Raw genomic sequence first — 21964 nt, 5'->3', positions numbered from 1 at the left:
TTTAGACCTGTACGAACAATAGTGTGGTGTTCAGCTGTTGCCAAAGCAGTGAACTGAATTTTGACAATTGTGAGGAAAGAATTAATTTTTTTCCTATTTCATAGGACCAAAGACACAGATCATTGGAAGCCAAAAATAATATGGCTGAAGTATCACTGTATGTCATCCTGTTCCTAAGCTCTTCCCCAGGCACCCACTGCATACCGCTGGCACAGACCTCGTCTGACCTACTATTAGTCATTCTTAGAGAAGAAGTTACACCTTTTGAAACGTGGATGATAGGTGCACAGTAAGATTTTCAATGTACGTAGGTACTCCCCCTGAATGGAAGGTTCGAGAAACACCTGAAGTACTTTTGAAATTTTGGGCTAAAGGATTAATGTAGAATCACACAGGAATCTGAGTTTCTAAGAGGAGAAAGCAAGTAAAGCAGGCTAATAATGATACGTACTGAGCACTAGCAGGTAAATGGCTAGGTGTCAAACACACTGAAGGTATTGTCTGCTGCAGTAACTACGACACGACCCTTCTTAAGTTCTGAAATTGCTGGTTTTGTTCAAACAAAATGAGGGGGTAAAAGTATTCCAGTAAAACTGGGATTATCTTGTATTCTCTCATTTCAGGAACAGAATCTGTGGCTCTTCAAATTGACCACTAGGTATGCTTTCAGCCACAATCAGCAAGCTCCCTGTTGTTTTGATGTGAATGAACAACTTTCTGCCAAAGCAGAAAGGCTGGAGAAAGATAACGTAATCTTAAAGTTATTTTTTAAAACAGATGCAACTCCAGGAGAACAGGACGTATTGCTGCTGGATATCCAACCTTCCGTATACCATTCTCTAGTCTATCCTTTTTCTTCTTTGTTTTATGATATGTATCTAACAAATGTTATTTTAAAAGCCACCCAAATCATATCAGCTTAGTACAAAACCACCTCATTTATCGTCTACTCTGATTTCCCACTAGAAGCCTCAGTACTTCTATTTATCACCAGTTGGGAAGCCTGCCTTAATTTGCTTTGCAAGTGTTATGAATAAAGATATAATTGGAAGAAAAAAAAGATATTAGAACCCAAAAAAAAAAATCAGCTCAGTCATGGTAAGAACAGTATTAGTACATCAGATGAACCTCACAGACATCTCAACAAGAGATAATAGCAATGGACTGGTTTATTACATTGAGGGTATAGCTTTATTTTTGGCATCTTGTATATGTATAGCAAATATATATATATATGTTCATATTACAGCTTACAAGTACATTAAGAGGCAGTTTGAGGAAAGTGCGTTCAAAATTTTGGTGTCAAGTTTTCAGCCTCAGAAGCAACTTAAGAGGAATTTTAATATTACTTTGTATTGTGCATCAGGAACTGCTTGCCTCTGCAGCTAATAAAATAGCCTGTTATTTTCCTGAAAAATATTATCTTGGTATTTTGTCTTAACTAGATTAATTCATATGTTATCGATTACTGGAAATAAATGCCAATATTCCACTAAAAAAAGACAAAGCACCTAATTTGTTAAGTGGTCACTGCAAATATCCAGATTTAAGTCAACAGCTTTTGTGAAACAAGGCACTACGTTTTTTCAAAACATTCAAGAAATGCTATGCAAATGGTAAGTATTTTCATGCTGTAAGGCTGAAACACTCTCAAGGTTACAGCAACATTCAGGTAGCTCAACCAGTACAAGCAAATATACACCAGTAAGTTTTCAAGCATACTATTTCCCTTCAGAATTTTAAAGGAAACAGAAAGGACAGTATGGGGAGAAATTACATTATGAGCATCATATTATCATTTTATACCTTGGAAGTTTAATCCCGTGAAACTGAAGTGTAGCTACTTAAACTAGGATAAAGTTACAAGGAAAACTTCCCTACTGTTGCTCAACAGGCTTCATTACTCACTTTTAGTAAGTGTAGCAAGGCTCCTGTAGTATCCTTACAGCCAAAGTGGTGACTAAATGGACAGGATTGAAAATTTTCTGGACTGTTAGGCTCAAAGGGTTGTGCTTGGGCATACAAAACCCAACTGACACCCTAAGGCACGGGCACTAAGGCCAATATTACTTAATGCTTTTATAACCTGGATGATGAGACAGAAGGCACTCTCAACAAGCCTGCAGATGCTACCAAATTAGAGACATTAATGTGACCACGAGATGGTAGAATTCCAGATCCTTGGGGAAGTGAGGACCATGCACAGCAAATTCACTACCCTGGACTTCAGGAGAGCAGACTTTGGCCTCTTCAGGGAACTGCTTCATGGGATGCAGCCCTGGAGGGAAGAGGGGCCCAAGAAAGCTGGTCAATATTCAAGGATCACCTCCTCCAAGCTCAGGAGCAATGCATCCCAACGAAGAGGAAGTCAGGCAAAAATGGCAGGAGGTCTGTGTGGATGAACAAGGAGCTCTTGGACAAACTCAAACACAAAAAGGAAGCCTGCTAGAGGGTGGAAGCAAGGACAGGACATTTTTTTAAATGTTTGATGAGTAAGTCTGCCATCAGCTTCTGCTACCCAGTATTACGGAGGACTTTGTCCAGGTTTGGATACTCTCCCCACCCACACTCAATATGAGATGCTGAGCTTAAGCAAGTGCAGTGGAGGGATGTCAGGGGGATGGGGCGCTTGCTCTGTGAGGGAAGGCTGAGGGAATGGGGCTTGTTCAGCTTGGAGAAGAGATTAATCTGGGGGTCCCAAGAGCAGCCTTCCAGCACCTACAAGAAGGCTATCAAAATGACTGAGCCAGGCTCCATCCAAGCAAGAGAATGCCACACAATGGTCATAAATTGCAATAGCGCAGGTTCCAACTGCAAATAAAGTGGAGAAAAAAAAATTTTAAATTAAGCATTGTAACCACTTGAATAGAGAGAGTATGAAATCAGTCCTTGGACATTTTCCAGACTAGCTCAAAGGCCTGAGCAACCTGGTCTGAATGCAGAGTTGACTGTGCTTTAAATAGGACACTGAACTAGAGACCTCCCTTGGTCTCTTCCACTTGGATTCTATGGTGCCTGCACCAAACTGGACATCCAGCATGATGAACTAGTACTTTATTTAGATTAAAAGATGCAGTATCAGTGGGGGAGATAAGATGAAGCTTTCAGCTAGGCATCAAAAACACTACTGCATTAATCACTGCCAATCAACAAGAAAACTCACAAAAGACAGAAAAGATTCAGATATAAAAAATGATAGCTCAGCTGCTCACCCAAGCTGTATCAGACTTGACTATACCACAGAACACATCATCACAGTAGATTCCACATACCCATAAAAGACACTGTCTCCTCCTGTTCCATAAACATGTTGCTGGAATGTCTTGCCACGAGCCCCTGTGCACAGCACCTCCCCTTTTTTGTTAACAGCACAGTGCCACCGATATCTTACTCCTCTTTATGGCTCTTTCAGTCAATGCAGATTTTGTCACCTTCAATTGCAATGAAGTGCACAGAGTTTTTGCTTCATAAGACTATTTTCACATACATTGAAATAGTAAGAGGTGCATTCTGTGTATTTAAGAGATTAACAGATTTTATTGTTTTCTAAAATATTTTACAATACAGAGACCCAAACCAGTAATTCCTGACAATTTTAGTAACCATCTTGTGGATGAACACTTATGTTGGTAAGTTTTCCGTGACAGACAGATATATACATCCACTTTCTAAGCTTGCACATTTTGATTCATTGAAAATGACGACTAAATATATCTATAACCTCAAAAAGCAAACAATAAAGTCCAAGACTATCAACAGTGTTTTATAGTTACCTCAAAATAGATTTGTTAGCTTCATTACAGTGTAGCTTCCTAACATAGCATATCAACTTACCTGAAACTTAGGGGGTTTTTAAAACACAAATCTGCTCTAATTTTACAACCCAGCTTTAAATGTCACAAATGCATATTATTTGACATCATTACAGATGACTGAGTTGTAACTGCAAACAAATGTAGATTTTACAGTGTTCTGCTACAATAATCCATGTAAGGACTAAAGCTAGTTTATATTTTGACCCACAAATTTATCCACAAATGCTGATTTTGAGTATGTTAGTGTATTTACTGTATTTCTGAAAAATCTAAATCACAGAATACTTTGTCTATGGTGCAGTAATGAATATGGCAGGAAAGCAGATTTAAATATACCTATAATTTAAACTCTTAAAACAGTCTAAATCTTATTGACATCAAAAGTCTTGATAACTAATAGCCATGCTCTTTATATTTTGGAATATCAAATTATATGTACATATACACAACATAGATAAGCTCTTAATAAAAAGCATTTAGTCTATTTTACAGTCTTCTCTTTTCAAAAAATTAGTCTTCACAGATTTAACATTTCAAATCACCCAAAAATCATTAGTAGTTTAAAGGAGATTATTTTTTTCCCCTGCAAACATGTGCTGGAAATAGCTACTATTCTGGGGTTTATGCATAATTGATCTTTCTTTTTGAATGTCATTTAAGATCTAGATGGAAAACTCTCCATTTAAGTGTCAAACCACATAAACAGCATTCATAATAGAATCCCAACCCATGACACCTGCAGATACCTCTGCTACGAATAACCTTCTGTAACAGATATTTATTAAATACAGTATTTGTTTTACAACTTCAAGCCATGCTGACAACATAGAAAGATTACTACAACATGGAAAGAGTTTTCATTCAGTCAACTGGTGACTAAATCTATGTCATAATTTAAGTATTAATTGATAAATCCAAGCATACAAAAAGGTGCTTAACTACACAGCATTTAAATAAAAAAATACTGCATCTTTCAGACATCGCTAAGAACAAATAGAAAATTAACTATAATAATCTTTAAAATTCAAGTTGCAAGTTACTGAAGGTCACTTAAAATAACTGATTAAACAAAAGTGAGCGTAAGCCACATACCTAGGGTAGGATGAGGCACAAGCATAGAAAATGCAAAAGTGTTTGTTTAGGAGTCACAATAACAGGCCACGTGGGAAGAAAAAGCTTAAAAAGTATTTTTCCTATCATACTATATTTTCCAACCTCACCCCTTTCCTTTGCATTGTGCACAAGTTGTGAAAACAATGACAAATTATTAGTTCTAACTTTTGTCTTTAAATCACCATGATTTCAGTATCAAGCTCTCGCCTTGTCATTAAAATATATACACTCTATACATCATTCATCTTCCTCTCGCTTTAAATATATACTGTACAGGCCTACAGAGCTTTTGTAACACTTCTTTATTAACTCTGTCCTTTGTCACTGGATTGGTTCTACATAGTTTGCTGGGTATAAACCAACTTGTCCATTGTCCAGACGTCCTTTGCACCAACCCTGTTCATCTTCATTCTCCATTTTAGTTAACTCATCCCCTAAAAAAAAGAAGAAACATCGATAACAAACTGTTACTGTTTAAGTAACACCAGGAAGACAATATGACAGTTATCTACATGTCCACTCTTCTTCCCCTGCCCACCCTAGGCCCTAGTTGAAACCCTCCCTTCTTTGCTCTTCATACTTTTGGCACTAAGAATACCACTTACATTTTTACAAACAGGATGAAAGACGTTCAATTTCAAGAAAACAGGAAGCAGCAAACTACTTTGAAACTAAAACATTACATTGACGGCCTTTCAAAAAGGTCATAGCATTTTTAAAGGCACAATAAAGAATGCAAACTTTTGAAGATATATACAGCTTTATTTCACTATAAGATCAAAGAGTCCCTTATCTCTAAAGGGTGTGAACAAAGATAAGTTGTGGATAGTACAACTACCTCTAAACAAGCAGAATAATCCTACATTTGTGACCCTCAACAAAATGTCAGCACAAGTGAAATAAATGTTGCATTAGGCTTACTGTCTGTATATTGTCTTCTAAGAGTTCAGGGAACATAAGGAGGAAAATGCCACAAAAATTAAGACATGGCAGTACAATTTCTGCTTGCAGTTTTTTCAGCACACAACCTTTTTAAGAAATATAATTATTGGGATTTAACTTCCCCTTTCACTGCTCTAGTTTTATATTGTTGGAACTGAACTGACGTACAGTTGTAACTTAGAATTTGCTTCCCAACTTACACAGCAAAAGCTGACACTGATTATCCATTCAGACACTTATGAACTATAACATAACCTCATCTTGACTATCATGCATATCTAATCTTCTACATCCTCAGGAAATACTTTGGCATTAGAGAGTCTGCAGACTCCAAGATGCTGTATATGAGCATATGAATGTCCACCTCAGCCAGGCAAAAAAAGGCCACACTGAGTAACAATTGTTTCCTCATATACAACTTATTTATGTCAAATTATTTCCCTAGCTAAAAATGATTTGTGTTTCATCTTAGTTAGTAACAGGAAATACATGCTGAAAATATTAACCACTTAATACAGTCCCAAATGGCTAAAAATATAGAGAGTCTTGGTATCATTTAGGAGAATGTGAACTAGCCTAGGGACTGTAAATTCTTTGGTAGAAATGGATAACCTTCATATTAAATCTTTGCAAGATATCTATCTTCTGTAGCTCCTCCGTTAGACAAAAAAGGTTAAAGCCTCATCTCTTCTAGGTTGTAAGTTTACCAGGTAACTAATAAAAATACATTATGAACAAAGGTTTGACACTACAGACTGTACTTGGCTTATGGAAACATTTTACAATTTTTTCCCACCATTTCTAGTGCTGCAGAATGAGAGAGTGTACAATTCCAAGCCTTCCCACCACTTCTATGAAGTGTATTTTAATAAAGAGTGAAAACAATAACTACCAAAGCTACACTGCATTAATAGGAAACCCCAATGCAGTTGCACTTGTATTAACAGCTAGGACTTGGAAACTCTGTGATCTTGGAGATCTATGAAAATATTACCAATTAAGTGTCCTTTGCACAACAGTTACAATAAAAACAGTCTTAACTGCAATAAAGATGGCATATACAATAACACATTTTGACGACATTGCATGGTCTACATTTAGCGTAGCTATTTATTCTCAGCCATGGCAGAGACACAGTAGGTGAGATATACATATGGTAGATGGTTATGTCCCATCCTGTTACACAATTATAAAACCTCTCATAACATATGAAGAAACAAAGTTATTCTTCCTCTTTGGAAGCCTCCCACAGTTGTTTGCCAAGGGGAAAAAACCTACCAGGTGTATAAGTATTCCACTAATAAAAAGGAGTTGCATGTATTAAAGTATTTAATGGACCCTATGCAGAACATATATTCTACAGCATGTACATAAAAGCAATCGCAAAAGCTTTGTAGGCAAATTCTCTGAATACCCAAGGAAATCCCATCTGAGAATATCTGCGTACATTTAAACCAATCCCTAAAATCCTCTGTTGACAGCTGCTTAGGAGTCTAGGCATAGTCTACATAGAAGCATAGGAATGAGTACATTTTAAATTGGCTCCTGCATGACTTGGTGAATTTTTTTTCTTTAGTCTTTTGTATGTTCAGTGTAAACCTAGTCACACTAATACTTCTGCCTAAAAACTAAGCTAGTTTGACTGTAGCCATTCTATAATTCATCTTCTGCAAGGGGATTCATAGTCTAGCATATCATCCGTTTGCTATGGTTGATACGGTCATGTAATTTGGTGTTACAATGTACTTTAATGCTCTTCCTTCAAAGGTACTAAGCTATTTTTAATAACTACAATTGTATTTTAATACCTACATGCATCTTAGTTAGAATCATAGAACAGTTTTGGTTGGAAGAGACCTTCAAGATCATAGAGTCCAAGCTCTACCAACACCACTAAACCATGTCCCTAAGTACAACACCTACCCATCTCAAACACCTCCAGGGATGGTGACTCCACCACCTCCCTGGGCAGGCTGTTCCAATGCCTGACAAGCCTTTCAGTAAAGGAATTCTTTATTTCTATAGACTTCACACTGAGAACCACTTGGTTCAGCTTAAGGCAAGTCACACTGCTGGTACTACAGCACAGAATCCCTAACTTTGTAGTTAACCATTACATCTGTGTGTATAAACACTGCATAGTTTTCACAGAATGTTTTGCCACTGAAAGGCTCGTTACTGTAAACCCTTGGAATGCGATCCTGTCGCTTCACAGGCACAATACATGTATTTCAAGAGGATTAGCATACTTCCATCCCCTGCTGAGAAAAAAGGAGCAGTTAAAGTCTACAGAATGAAGAATAATTTTAGCTGCTATGCATTCCAGAGAAAGCTCCAGATGTTTTGTTACTACTGTCCTACCAGGGCACAATCCAGCAAAGTTAATGGACAAACCAACCCATTCCTCCTCTCTGGAAGCCTACAATACTTGTCTACAAAGAAGAAAAGTCAGATTTATAAAGTTTCACTACTGAAAAAGGAGGGAGGCGAGTTAAAGGTGGGAGCACCACCACCTGGGCTTTTTGGTTTAAAAAACACAAGCTGCATTTAGAATATGACCTGGAAATACACTGTTCTGAGCACCACCTTTCTCCATAAACAGAACAGAAGTCTAGCAGGTCACTGATTAGCTACATGATTGGCTTAGTTATTAACTTTCAGCTGTAAGACCCATCTAAGACTCATAGTAGATGGTGTAGAAGTAGCAAACTTCTTACAAATCCCAGCTGAAAGGAAAGTAGAACAAAAAGTTTTCTCAAACTTTCTTTCAACACTTGAATCCTGTTTTTTTTTCTACAACTAAGTCAGTCGTTACAGAGGAAGGGAGTAAATGACAAGCAAACGGGAAAAGAGACAAGATCAATGAGATTGCCTATCTCATGTTCACAAACTGAAGCCCTGTTTGCTTTTGCTAAACTACTCACGCAATCCTGTTCTGGAATTCCTGGTCAGTAACCTTATCATGTGCAATTCTGCCCAAAATAGCAGAACAATTGGCTGAAAATAAAGCTCGAGAAGCATGGACAGGGTGTAGATTTCACCTTTCATCACTAGAGGGTGCTGCCTCCGGGCTGGCCAGATTATGAAAAACTTGACGTTTCCTACTTCGGGGGCCGAGCAGGATGCCCAGGCACTCACTCAGCGCCCAACGGCTGCTTGAACTAGCCCAGACAAACTGGAGGCAGCAGCATCCGTGGCGTGCAGCCATCATACCCTTGTGCCAGCTTCGTACGTATGGAAACATACTGTGGCATGGGGGTCATCTGTCAGTTGCCTCTATTCTGTTCTCAACTCCTATTGCAGCGAGGTAAATTTTTTTTAAAAAAAAAAGGAAAAAATAGCTCAAGGGAAATACAACATCCTAAGAAGAGACGTACAGTCAGTGTACTGTAAGATGAATGTATATAACGTAAGATGAAAAAACAGATGAAGAGTTAGTGTGCTCAACATGCACTGAAGGTGGGTGAAAAGAGAGGGAAAGAAATTACCTGTCCATAACCAAATTTTCAACCTTAAAAAGTTACCACTGTAGGACACTGGAGGCCAAAAAAGGGATGGTTCCAGTTTAAACAGAAAAAAAAAAAAAATCAGTCTATTAGACGTTGTTTTAATATTAGCTGTTGCCACCTTTTCCTTTAAAAAACCAACTTTGTGGGGTTGGCATTTCTAGACAGCTAAAAGCAGCACCTGTTACGGTCATCAAAAAAAGGAGGAGATAGGATTATCAATTCTGCAGCTCACTTTGTTTAACACAAGATGTTAAGAAAAGAATATCCCAAATGGATGCATCCAAACACATTCCAAATGGAATAAAAGCCAGTGCTTCCAAAGACGGGATACTAAGGAGCACTATCAGGAGAGGTGAAGGTTACACAGGATTCTGTAAGTGAAGTTGTACATTCAGAGAAACAGGGGACGTCATAAAACAAAAGCTGAAGAGAAAGACTCCTCCCCCACTTTCTCCTTTTGATAAATATTTTAAGTGAATGCTGTAAACTTACCAGCTTTAAAGCTGAGCTCATCTTGCTCTTGGCCCTCATAGTCATAGAGTGCACGTACTCTCACCTCCATTGCAGGAGAGGTATCTTCATCAAATGGATTGGTCTCTCCATTTGCATCAGTGGAAGAGAAGGGATTGTTGGACTCTTCATCAGACCAATCTGTAGGGTAGCTTTGGTTTTTTTCATAGCTGCTAACACTGAAAACAATTTTTAAATTATTCTTTTCTGCTCTTAAAATAGGACACTAGAAATACCACTAAGATATAAATTCCCCTAATTAAGATTAAACTCCACTCTATGGCCCAGTTTTGAAACCTTATTTCTGGTATCTTCTCACTTATCTTTAGCTAATAATGCCTCATTCAAAAAAAAAAAAAAAAAAGGCATTCCTGTAATACTTTTACAAAGTCAGAAAAGGCAAAAAGGCAAAAGAAAATAAGATATCACAGACAACCTCCCCACAAACTCCAAAATCTCCCCTATCAAGAAACCTATATAATCCATGGGATTATTTACTCTAAAAGGTAAAAGGTGCACAGGTAGTAGATGAGAGGAATTATCTAGTTTAGGATAAGACATTTAAATTGCTTTGCAGAACCTTCCTCCCAAATCTCTATGCACTTCTACAACAGCTTTCAACACTTATTGTATGTTGCAATCTGCCAAGAAAGAAACTTCATTATAGTGCAACAACTTGATCATTTAAAGAAAAGCTCACTCTTGAGCATGCACATGCCATTTAAGAGTGGTATGACATCTCTCGGTGTGCATACTTAAGCAACAGGCAGCTGTTTGGGAAGGTCCTAAATAAAAAGAAAGCAATCGTAAAGGCAGCTTTATTCAGCAAGAACACACAGAGCAGTAAAGCTCCAGAAGCAGTTTCACTAGAAAAACCCATCAGTTTTAACATTTTATAAGGACTGGTAAAGGAAGGAAGAAAGCAACAGGAGTTCTGTTAGCAACTGCCAATAACCCCAGTTGTTTCAAACCAAAGATCAAGGCAACAGATATGGCATCTGTTAGGAAAGACAAGTTAGGTTACAGTGTTGCTTACATAACTGCTCAAAAGGACATCATGCACTGACCGGCACAGTGTTATAGAAACCAAAAACAGAAAACCCTGGATAGAGAAAGTGCAAGTGTGAAAACAATTAAAAAACAACATTTCACCAACTTTTTGATCTTATTGTCCTCCTTTTCACTGACAGTACTCCCAGTATCTTCTTCATCTTCAAAGGGATTGTAACTTGATTGTACTGACTGCACTGTGTTACTCTGGACACTAAGACTGCTAATTTGGAAAAGAAAGAGCATTATGGCGACCCTATCTGTTTAAGAGTAAAACACTGTCATTGGTGTCCCACTAGGTAGTTTCTTAGCAGACCCCTTCTCCAGCCAAAAAAACCCCAAAACAACAGCAAAAAATCCACAAACCAAACACCGAATGAAAAACCAAACATCTATCAAGTGTAGCATAAGACCCAAGAAAGTTCGGGAAGTCTCACACAGGATACATTCCTCTAGGATTAGAATATCCTTCATGGACCATAATTTCTTTTTCTTAATGCCTGCAATAAAAGGCAGTGCGTTTTTTCTAGCTAGTTTCATTCCTCTCCAAAGCAGCTGATATTTCAACAGCTTTGTATTAATCACATCCAGAATTCTGAAGTGACTAAACATTTTGCAAGCTAAGATTTCAAAGTACAATTATCATTTCTAGAGATGGGAAGACAGCAACAGACTAACTACAAGATTAGCTAGACAGTTCAGTTTCTCATGAAGTTTGGTTTCTTTTAATTCCCAATAGAAAGAGAAGTGTAAAATGGAAAATAATTCCCAAAATATTTTGAGCTGCAGAAACACATCACTAAAAATGCTCAGAGATAATTAATATTTGGTTGGACAGCGATTTTTTGATCTCATAGAGCTTAGTGTGCTTGAAGATAACAATCCTTTCCAATTAGTCTTTTGGGGCATGAAAAAACTTACCTGCTATGTTTGTTAGGCTGTGAAACTTGATCTCCCGTCTGATTAATACCAGTCAGAGTCACTCCGTCAGAAGCCTTCTTCTTTTCTCTTCTACTGAGAGTGCGATTCAGATCTGCAGACCACTCCTATCAATGAATGCAAAACACGATTTTGAAATTTAATTGAGCAAGTAATTATCACATTTAATTTTCAGACTGATTTATGGAACATACTTTCATACATGCAACAGTACAAATAATTATTAAAAAGATAAGATACTCTCAATGTCTCAGTTACAGTTGTCATCTAGTTCCCACCCTAGCACTGCTAATAGATATCTCTGCTCCTCACAAAATCCCAAGATTACCTGTACTTCCCTGCTTAGTATTCTGAACACCTTGAAAAGACTTAAAGTACCAGATTTTTGGCATACAACTGGAGAAATCAATGGAGCTGAACAGTGCAGATCTCTTAAAAGTTGTACTGAGAGGGCTCACTGTTTCAAGTAATGCCAATACATCTGGCTTTAAAAGGTAAACTTTACATTTAGTTTAAAAAGGTATTATAATCTTATTTAAGACAGGGCTTACTTCTCAATAAGTGCTCCAAGAAAGTGCTATGAAGGAGTTAATTTTTAAACTCACTGTATATCACTTCTCTTGTCCTTAAGATTTGAGCCCTTAAGGTACTTCACTCTGGATTTAGTGAAGTTTATTGTCCTTAAAGGCCATCCATAAGATTTAGAGGCTCAAATCCACACAACTCTTGACAAGACTCATAATGCCGTTTGTAAAGTATCCCCTCCTTGATGTTCTGAACCATTCAGATATTTCAGAAGGCTGACGAACTGGCACGATGGGCCCTAAACACAACTTCTACCTATCAAGTCACACTATGCTGCATGCTGATATAAAGCAGGAACCAACAGAGAACAAACTGGATGCCAGCAAATATCCTACGCTGAGACATGTTTCATCTCAGAAGCCTTAAAGGTTAAAAAAAAAAAAAAGTGAGGAGATGGTTTGCTATACAAAAGACAGCATTTGAGATAAGTATTTTTAAAAGGAAATGAACGTTTTGTGTGGTGCTATTACTACTGGTTTATACATGTAGTGCAGTCAGTCAGTCTTAAGTGACTTCTGAACAACTTTTCAGAGAAACCTCAGTATTTCAACTTTGTACAAATACATATCGGGTTTATGAGTTACCACAGTTTAAAGACCACCGACTGAAGCATATTTGCAGTTTATAATACAATTTCATATTCATTTAATCATGGCCTTTTTTTAATACTTACATCATCCTTGTAGCATGTAAATGAGAAAAAAACTTGATTAGAAAAATAGTAATAACAGTATTTAATCTGTTAACTATTATGCTTATGAAAAAGGATGGTAATTTCCCCACACAGAAGTAACTGTGGTTCAGCATTTCAGGCAAAGAAAGTCTGCAGTACTATTATGAGTTTTCTTCCTCAAACCTTCTAATCTAAAGTTACTCAATATTTTAAAAACAAGTTATATTTTCCATTACGGTTAATAAGGGAGCAGTGAACGCTCCAGAGTTGATGCTTCCACTCCATTAATTTAATGCCTAGAAATTATTTCCACTAAACCCACGATTCTGGTCAGAAACTCATCCCAGTTCCAGCTATTTCATGCTCTGATAGTACAATCTGCACTGATACATTCTGGTACTTGTTTCTTGTAGGCTAAGTTAGCAGAACACTCCTTAAAAAACTCCTTTCTTCTGAAGATGCATTCAGTAATAAAACTACCAACTGGTTAAAGGTGTAACTTTTCTTAATACAGCAGCGTTGAAAAAACTAGTTAAGACTTATAAATACCAATTTTCAGGACCGATTGAAGTATTTAGTTCAAACTTTTTCAAAGTCTTTGCTGCTAAGAGCAAAGAGATTCAAACTGAAGTCTGGCACCAAAGCAGAGAAGTAAAAATATATAGCATAACATATACAGGTGTCAGCTGTGTATCAGGTAAACCATGGCTTACTAATGACTTCAGTAATAAGCTTAGCTTAAAAAACAAACAAACAAACAAACCAACCCAAACCAACAACAAAAAAACACTACAGAGTTTTCTGGTTTACCCCTTTTCTCTTTAAAAAGGTGCCTGATATAATCACCTCCAAAAGTTCGGGGAATGAGAAGAGCCCAATGGAAGAAAAGAAAACTACTATGACTTGTAAAAACAAAAAAATTCACTGTTAGAAGCCTGAATTTAAGAGTTACACCAGAAAGGAGTATGACAAAAAGCAAAGGGGAAAAAATAAACAAGTCTGGGTTTTAAGTACTCTGATCTTACCTCAAATTGAGGCCAATTCATTGACATCCCTGGACCTTGATTAGCTCTAAACCACCGCAAGTCTTCAACAGCATCTGCCGTTTTGATATTCTGTTCCAGTTCACGGTAGATATTTTTGTAACTGCAAAACAAATTTGTCTTCAAATTCAGTATAACATTTAGAAATATGGCAAATCCCCTAATCAGATTAAAAAAAAAAAAAAAACTTCAAAGTTCACAATAGCATTGAAAAAACTTAGAGCAAGACAGACTTTTTAAAACTCTGACAGACCTATTAACTGCCTGTAAAAAGGGAAGAGTAGTCTAACAAGTAAGCTTGCTAAAAGTTCACAAAAATATAAAATTCTTATTTGCCAGATTTAAGAATTATGACTTGTGTCAAGTAACTTATTGGCTGTCATTAAATGTAGGATTTACACACGAATGTACTTAAATTACTGAATTCCAGTCTTGAAGTTTCTTGAATGTAAAAGCTTGTCTACAAGACAGTAGAAACTGTTTTTGTGATAAGTCCATAGCATTCTGTAAAAACTCTTGTCTTAATCCAATGAGAATTATAAATCATTATAAAAAAAAAAAATCTGAAACCCAAAGTGGAGTTAAATGGATTAAACATTTTCCTATGCAGGTATAATACCTGCTGGTTTTATTGTTTCAGGTATTCCATGATTTTATTAACTGTACTTTTGATACAAAATATCAAATACTCTAAGTAAAAGCAGTAAGGTTCTTCTTTATTTCCTAGTCTAATTGTTTTTGTTAAAGTTGAGTTCTCATAAGTATAACATATTTTACAGAACTGAAATCATGTTACAGATACAACTTTGATCCCCTGATCCTAGACCACGTACATGATGTATTTGCTCTACAGACTGTGACCACAAATACAATTGTTTTATACCAAAAAAGCCAATGTGGAACTCAGAATACAAAGAGGTCTCAACCCAACAGCCACAAGGCTTAAAAAAAGAGACACAGAACTGCTAGTCTACATTCAAGCTAGAGAAAACTTGGGGAAATCAAGTGGACATTGAGTGGAATTGAGAACTGGCTGAAGGACAGAGCTCAGAGAGTTGCGATCAGGGATGCTGAGTCTAGTTGGAGGCCTGTAACTCGTGGTGTTCCCCAGGGCTCAGTATTCAGTCCAGTCTTGTTCAACATATTTATCAACAACCTGGCTGAAGGGACAAAGTGCACCCTCAGCAAGTTTGCTGACAATACTAAACTGAGAGGAGTGGCTGACACACCAGAAGGCTGTGCTGCCATTCAGCGAGACCTGGACAGGCTGGAGAGCTGGGCAGGGAGGAACCTAATGAGGTTCAGTAAGGGCAAGTGTAGGGTCCTGCACCTGGGGAGGAATAACCCCATGCACCAGTACAGGCTGGGGGTCAGCCTGCAGGAGAGCAGCTCTGCAGAGAAGGACCTGGGAGTTCCGGTAGACAACAAGTTGACCATGAGCCAGCGATGTGCCCTTGTGGCAAAGGCGGCCAATGGTATTCTGGGGTGCATCAAGAAGAGTGTGGCCAGCAGGTCGAGGGAGGTTCTCCTCCCCCTCCGCTCCGCCCTGGTGAGGCCACACTTGGGAGTACTGTGTCCAGTTCTGGGCCCCCCCAGTTCAAGAGAGACAAGGAACTACTGGAAAGGGTCCAGCAGAGGGCTACGAAGATGATAAGGGGACTGGAGCATCTCTCCTATGAGGAAAGGCTGAGAGACCTGGAGCTCTTTAGCCTGGAGAAGAGCAGACTGAGAGGGGACCTTATCAATGCTTATAAATATTTAAAGGGCAGGTGTCAAGAGGATGGGGCCAGGCTCTTTTCAGTGGTGCCCAGCAACAGGACAAGGAGCAATGGGCACAAACTGGAGCACAGGAAGTTCCACTGGAACATGAGGAGGAACTTCTTCACTCTGAGGGTGGCAGAGCACTGGAACAGGCTGCCCAGGGAGGCTGTAGAGTCTCCTTCTCTGGAGATATTCAAAACTCACCTGGATGCAGTCCTGTGTGACCTGCTCTAGGTGACTCTGCTTTGGCAGGGGGGTTGGACTAGATGATCTCCAGAATTCCTTTCCAACCCCTACCCATTCTGTGATTCTGTGAAATCCTTCCAGACCAAGTCACACAAAATTTAGAATCAGAACTCATTAGTGCTACATTGTCAAGGAGTCAAACTTTCCCAAAATATACTTCCAAATTTCTCAATTTTTATATATTACTTGATAGCTTTAACATGTATGCAGTATGGGTTTTTTTTTCCTACATCAGTGGTTCACTGAATGTATTTAAGCAATAGAAAGGCATGTATTTTAAGAAAGGGAATAAATAATTTTGAATAACTCACTAGCCATCAGTTAAATTAACAATCAGCTGAAGGTCTACATCTGTAGATAACAGGGCAGGGCTATTTTCTGGACTGTGCTCTTCAGCATTACTAGTCTTAAAGTTAAAAATCAGACTTCCTTTTGAGGGTTTATTCTACACCTTTTATCTCTGTGCATTCAAAGAGGCAGATAAGGAAATAGATAAACAAATACAGCTGCTTTACCCCTAGTTTTATCCTAATAGTTCTTTTCTTTGTTTGCACCTTATTAACGTACAGTAAGACACCACTCCTGAACCTCCTAAGTATCTTAAAAGGAAATCATTGCCTCTCAACTTGGTCATCTTCTGTAGTCTTCCCCCAACCTTGTCCTTTAAGTCAACTATTTCTCATTTATTTCCTGTTCTGGAGTTTCTTCCAACCTGATTAAACTGAATTCAAATGTGCAGCAATCCTATTTCTCTACTTCGAGAGTAAAAAGAACAGGTCTTCCACAGCAGTTCCATAAGAACTTTGAAGCAACCCAAAATGATAATGATGCCAAAATAAGTGATCTTGCCCTCATCTATTGCTTACTCCGTATTTGTTCTTGCCCCTATTTTACCCCCTTTGCTTGTGCTGGCACTAACACTCATGTGACTGCATACCAAGTCTCTCTCTCTCCTCACCCCGATCAGAGTTAAAACAAAATGAGATTCTTCCTGCCCTACGTTACCTTTATCAGCTCCTTAATTCCACTGGGTGGACTACCATAAGAGTTTTCTCACTAGCAGAAGATGGGACAGAAATGAGCAGCCAGCCAGGAGCAGCACACTTTTCTCCTTTTAATTGAAGTACCACCCACAGCGTGCATGAAACTGCTGTTACAGTGGGATGTAAAGTTCCACTAGTGTTACAGCATTTGCTGCAAGTATTCCAGTGTCTGTCTTCTCAAATGCAAGAGAAAACAGAATCATTATAACCACCGTCTTGCTGACATACTGAAATAACTTAGTATCAAAATGGCCTGTATTAGTTGATGATGTGCCACATGGTCTGACAAAATAAGCTGTTTGAGCCCTTGTTTCAGTTCCCTAGCAGAAGTTTAGATTTCTTGGAATGTAGTGAGGAAGGTTCAGGCAGAAAGAACAAAGTACACTGCATGCTTTATACATACTACAGTATAAGGAGCAGACTTTAAAATTAAGATGGACAAGAGTTCAGCAACAGTCAACCAATGGATCTTTATTTGCCTGGTTAAAGTAATTCCTTTAGACTGAGCTCTCATATTTTAACAATAGATGTGTTTATGCTACAAAGTTCATTCTGTCTTACACTAATAAATTCTAGCTTGTTCTCCAATAAACATGCAAGACACGTAATACACCAAAACCCTCCAGCATTTTTTTTATTCTAAGCTCTGAATCCTTTCTAATCAGCACACATTTGATTATAAAAATACAAAAAGAATGAGGGTTTCTTGGTTCATTTAATACTGTTAAATAAAACTAGCAAATGTTAGGGATAGATGCTAATCTGATCTTAGACAAAAGAAAGAATTAAGCTCTTTCACTTACACTTTAAAAAAATTGAAGCCACACATTAGAAACAAATCAGATTCCAAACTCTGATCTACTTGAATTTGGATTACTTTTCACTGAAAAGTATTAAGCATTAATTTTAAAGTCTTACACAGTTTTACCTTGCAACATTAGACAAGTCAAGGTGTTTTTGAACTTCCAGTAACACTTCTCGAAAGAAACGTAAGCGTTTTTCCTCAAACTGCTGACACTGTTCAAATACCTGCTCCATGTTTTCCATATATTGAGGAGTGGCATTATCTAATTCTTTCAGTGATTTTTCATACTTTTCTTTTGTCTGGGGGTGGAAAAACAAACAAACATTTTATTACTACCCTACATAACAGACTTATCAATGTAGTAGTGGCCAAGACTTAGACCAGAAGTTCCCAAACTGCATTCTCTTTTCATGACCACAGTACCTGTGTTAGGTCACAATGAAAATTATCTAAACAGAACTGCAGAACAGTTACCATAAAGTTCTAAGTCTCTCCATTGGCTTTTTACAGAAACCATGACAAATGTTAATGTAACAATAAACATAAAAAACAAAAGGAGACCCACAGTAAATCAGAACAGGCAGTCTTTCAAGTATAGGTCTCCTATTTAAAGATCTCCAAATAACTTCAAAGTGTTGTCTTTTCCCCTTCAGTAATTTACATAGTCCATTGTCAGCTATGACCAAACCCCCAAACATTGTATACATCTCTGTGAACATAAATCACATACACTGTGAGCTCAGTTAACAGATAGAACCTCAGACTCTACGCTAATTTACAGAAGTAGTCCACAGACAGGAAAAGGTCCCATCCGATGTATCGGCCTTTCAGATCACAGAATAGCATTCTCAAAGGGAAAAAGGTATCTTTGAAGAAAGTCACAAGAAAAGCCTCTTGGTAGCAGCCCAGTAAAGAGATAAATCAAACCAGGCAATAGAATGGCATTTCCACAAATGTATTTACTTTTAAAGGGATTATATCAGCTTACTTTCTTAAAAAATGTGTTCTGCAGTCGAGAACGACTACAAGTTTAGATGTTATCAGCAAGGTTTCAGCACCTATCTCACAGCCTCTCAAGTGAAATAACTCAACCCTCACAACTAAATGAGTAGAACACTGTCCTAGAAGTTCGCTGTCATATTCTGCTTCCTTCCCTGCTGAAAGTACTTATGTGAAATAGAGGTAATAAATTATCCATTCTTCACAGAAGAACTTTGCAGTGACACACGCTTTGGAGAAAACTCTAAATTTTGGTCTACAACCATAACTGAAAGTGAGCTGAATTGCAGTTCACAGTACATTCGGGAAACAAAAAAGCTTAAAGCTATAGGTTAAAAATACTGCATATGAACAGTATATTAGCATAAAATATACCTTTAGTACATCTTGTTTGCTTCTCTCCACTTTGTCTTGTAATTTCTTAAGTTGTTCAGGATTTAGTGCTGGATCAGCTTTGCTATTTGTTTCTCTGGATATAGCCAGTTTCTCCTCTTTGCAGGCCGCGTGGTACGCTTTCTTTGCAGCTTCCACCTACAAAGTGGATTTGAATCTTTGCATCTGGGACAATTTGTACAACAAGCATCACCTGAATTTTTTAGCCTTATAATCATGTTGTAATGAAGAAAGCATCAGGTTTTGTTTCAGGACTTTTTTTTTTTTTTTCTCCATTTAGGCCAAGAAATGAACAATGCACCAGAATCAAAGTAAGGAAATCATCATAGTACTTATGAATCAGCATTCTCTCACTATACAAGAAATCTCACTCATACAGCTTAGAGATGCACGGAACAGACTCAAGAAAAGGTTTACAGAAAGTGCCCAACAGAACATTTTTTCCTCATGTTCACGTTCTCCTGCTCCCCTTCTACAAGCCTGTTATTTAACAATACTGTTTCATGACGAGGAAAAACACACCCACAAACTCTTTTCCCCTTCTCATGTCTTAGAGCAATTCATAACTTGCAAATGCACCAAATCAGATACTGTTAAAATGATAGCTTAAATTCCATTTTTCCCAGATTTCACTGAAGTCACCAAGATTAGGAGAGACCAAGAGAGAATTATTTGTTTTCAGAAGAGGACAGAAAGCAAGAGATCTTTTTGAGAAAGGAGGGTCCAGCAGAGAGAATAGGGAGTTTACTCCCTTATAGAGATTTGAGACATTAATATATTGTAACAAAGGATATCTAATAGATAATCTACTGCTGTACCTCTTTCAGCTTTTTTGCCCAGGGTTTCTGAGCTTTCCTAAATCCATCTTCTGCTTCTTTGGTTTCCTTAAATCCTCCCATCATTTGCTTATGAAAGGCTTCCTTCTGCCAGTTCTTGATTTTTTCAAAGTCTTCATTCATCAGTGAACCTTTTACTTCTAGATGTAGTTCACTCACTTTTTCAGCTTCTGACATAAAAGCACACCAAGCCCTTTCTACTGTTCCATACTGTGGGCCTAAACACAACAGAAAGTGTCATTCTCAGTAACCATCACCCACATGGAACTTATATTCCCAAGAAACTACCTGAAGCTATTGACTTATATTCATTTGTAAACAGCAATATTGTGCAAACCTAGAAAAGGGAACAGTTTCTTTTCACATAAATTTAGAATATTACAAATTTTTACACCAGAAGAAATAATATTCATTTAGTCTTGCTTCCTTCTCCCTGTACCATGATTCTCAGCATTCTACCTCTTAGCTGCTCTTTCAACTGCCTCCAATTTCTCAAGATACTTTTTGAAGCATGGATAACCAGGCAAGGACAAACTATTTCAGAATATTTTTAAATTGTATCAGATTAGCCTTGCATTAGAGCAATGCCTAGCTCTCTTATTACTAGTCTTTCCCCCACAACCACTGCCCCCTTATTATTCAGATACACTTTTCAAACTGTGCTCTATACCATTAGTTACCTAGAAAGAGCCAGTTCTCTAGAACAGAATCTATTTGGATACCTTAAGAATGGAGGCAAGATTCATCTGCTTCAGTAAGAATCAAGCAAACCAGCAAAGGAGCAGGGCTTTGTTTGTTTGTTTTTAATCAAGAAAAGCTTGATCATTTGTTACATTACTGAGCCTTTTACAAAGACTCTATAGGCTAAAAAGTACAAAATTTCTACTTTGTACTTACCAAAACAAAGATATACAGAAATATTTTTTTCCATTTGAGAAAGTTTTCAGAGCTCAAAAATCAGAATGCATTACCTTTTTCCACAAGCTGTTTCCACCTTTTTGCCCATTCTGTAAGCTGCTGAGCATAGACCTTCTCTATTCTTGCCCGTTCATGAATACAATTCATAAGATCGTTGCAAAGTCTGTGACCATCATCAATTCTTTTTACTGTCCGCTTGTAATTTCCAACCTATAAAGAGATATATACTTAACAATTCCTGCTCAAAAGCTCTGAAAACAAGATAAATCTCTAATTAACACAATACTGTTACCTAAGAGCAAGATAATCTACTAGCAGTAATTAATCAATTATAGCATAAGGTATTCTTCAATTAATCTTAAAATTGAACTGCAAAACAGTCACAAAGGCCACAAGTTCTCCTGTAAAAAAAGTTATTAATTTTAAAAGTGAAAGCTTTATATTTCATTAGTCCTGCAATGTAATTACATTGGGCAGTCATCACAATTGTTCTGCATTATTACTGCTTGGTAATGTTTTAGATAATCAAGATATTTAACACAAACACAGTATTTCCCTCTTCCATGCTTATTATTAAGTACCTAAACGCCTTAATTTTATGCTTTGTTTAATCTTTCAGGATTAATAAAACTGCAAAGATATACAAAAGAGCATTGCAACATCTCTATCAAGCTTAACAGTTTTAAGAACGCAGTATGGAAAAAGCACAACCACTACACATACATCAGAGACTGGATGTGCCCTTTATTACAGCTGTGCTTCACTGCTGACAAACTAGATAGCA

The 21964-nt window shown here is 37.6% G+C and overlaps 1 protein-coding gene across 4 annotated transcripts; it reads right to left on the bottom strand.

Moving 5' to 3' along the window:
* Nucleotides 1-4849: 4849 nt before the first annotated feature.
* PACSIN2 (protein kinase C and casein kinase substrate in neurons 2) lies at nt 4850-21384 on the bottom strand. Of its 4 annotated transcripts, XM_086466324.1 has the most exons (10): nt 21234-21384; nt 20245-20480; nt 19409-19564; nt 18158-18333; nt 14162-14282; nt 13137-13142; nt 11861-11985; nt 11046-11162; nt 9872-10068; nt 4850-5362 (listed from the first exon to the last, which is right to left on the bottom strand). In XM_086466324.1, exons 1-10 carry the CDS (start codon nt 21325-21327, stop codon nt 5250-5252), a joined length of 1341 nt encoding a protein of 446 aa, XP_086322450.1. In that variant the 5' UTR covers nt 21328-21384; the 3' UTR covers nt 4850-5249. The 4 variants fall into 4 exon arrangements, with proteins under 4 accessions (XP_086322450.1, XP_009950795.1, XP_009950794.1 ...); XM_009952493.2 differs by lacking the exon at nt 11046-11162; XM_009952492.2 differs by lacking the exon at nt 13137-13142.
* Between the last annotated feature and the right edge of the window lie 580 nt (nt 21385-21964).

Source organism: Leptosomus discolor, chromosome 1 (assembly GCF_034619465.1).
Source record: "Leptosomus discolor isolate bLepDis1 chromosome 1, bLepDis1.hap2, whole genome shotgun sequence".
NCBI classification, from domain to species: domain Eukaryota; kingdom Metazoa; phylum Chordata; class Aves; order Leptosomiformes; family Leptosomidae; genus Leptosomus; species Leptosomus discolor.
This window is presented reverse-complemented; position numbering and strand designations above follow the sequence as displayed.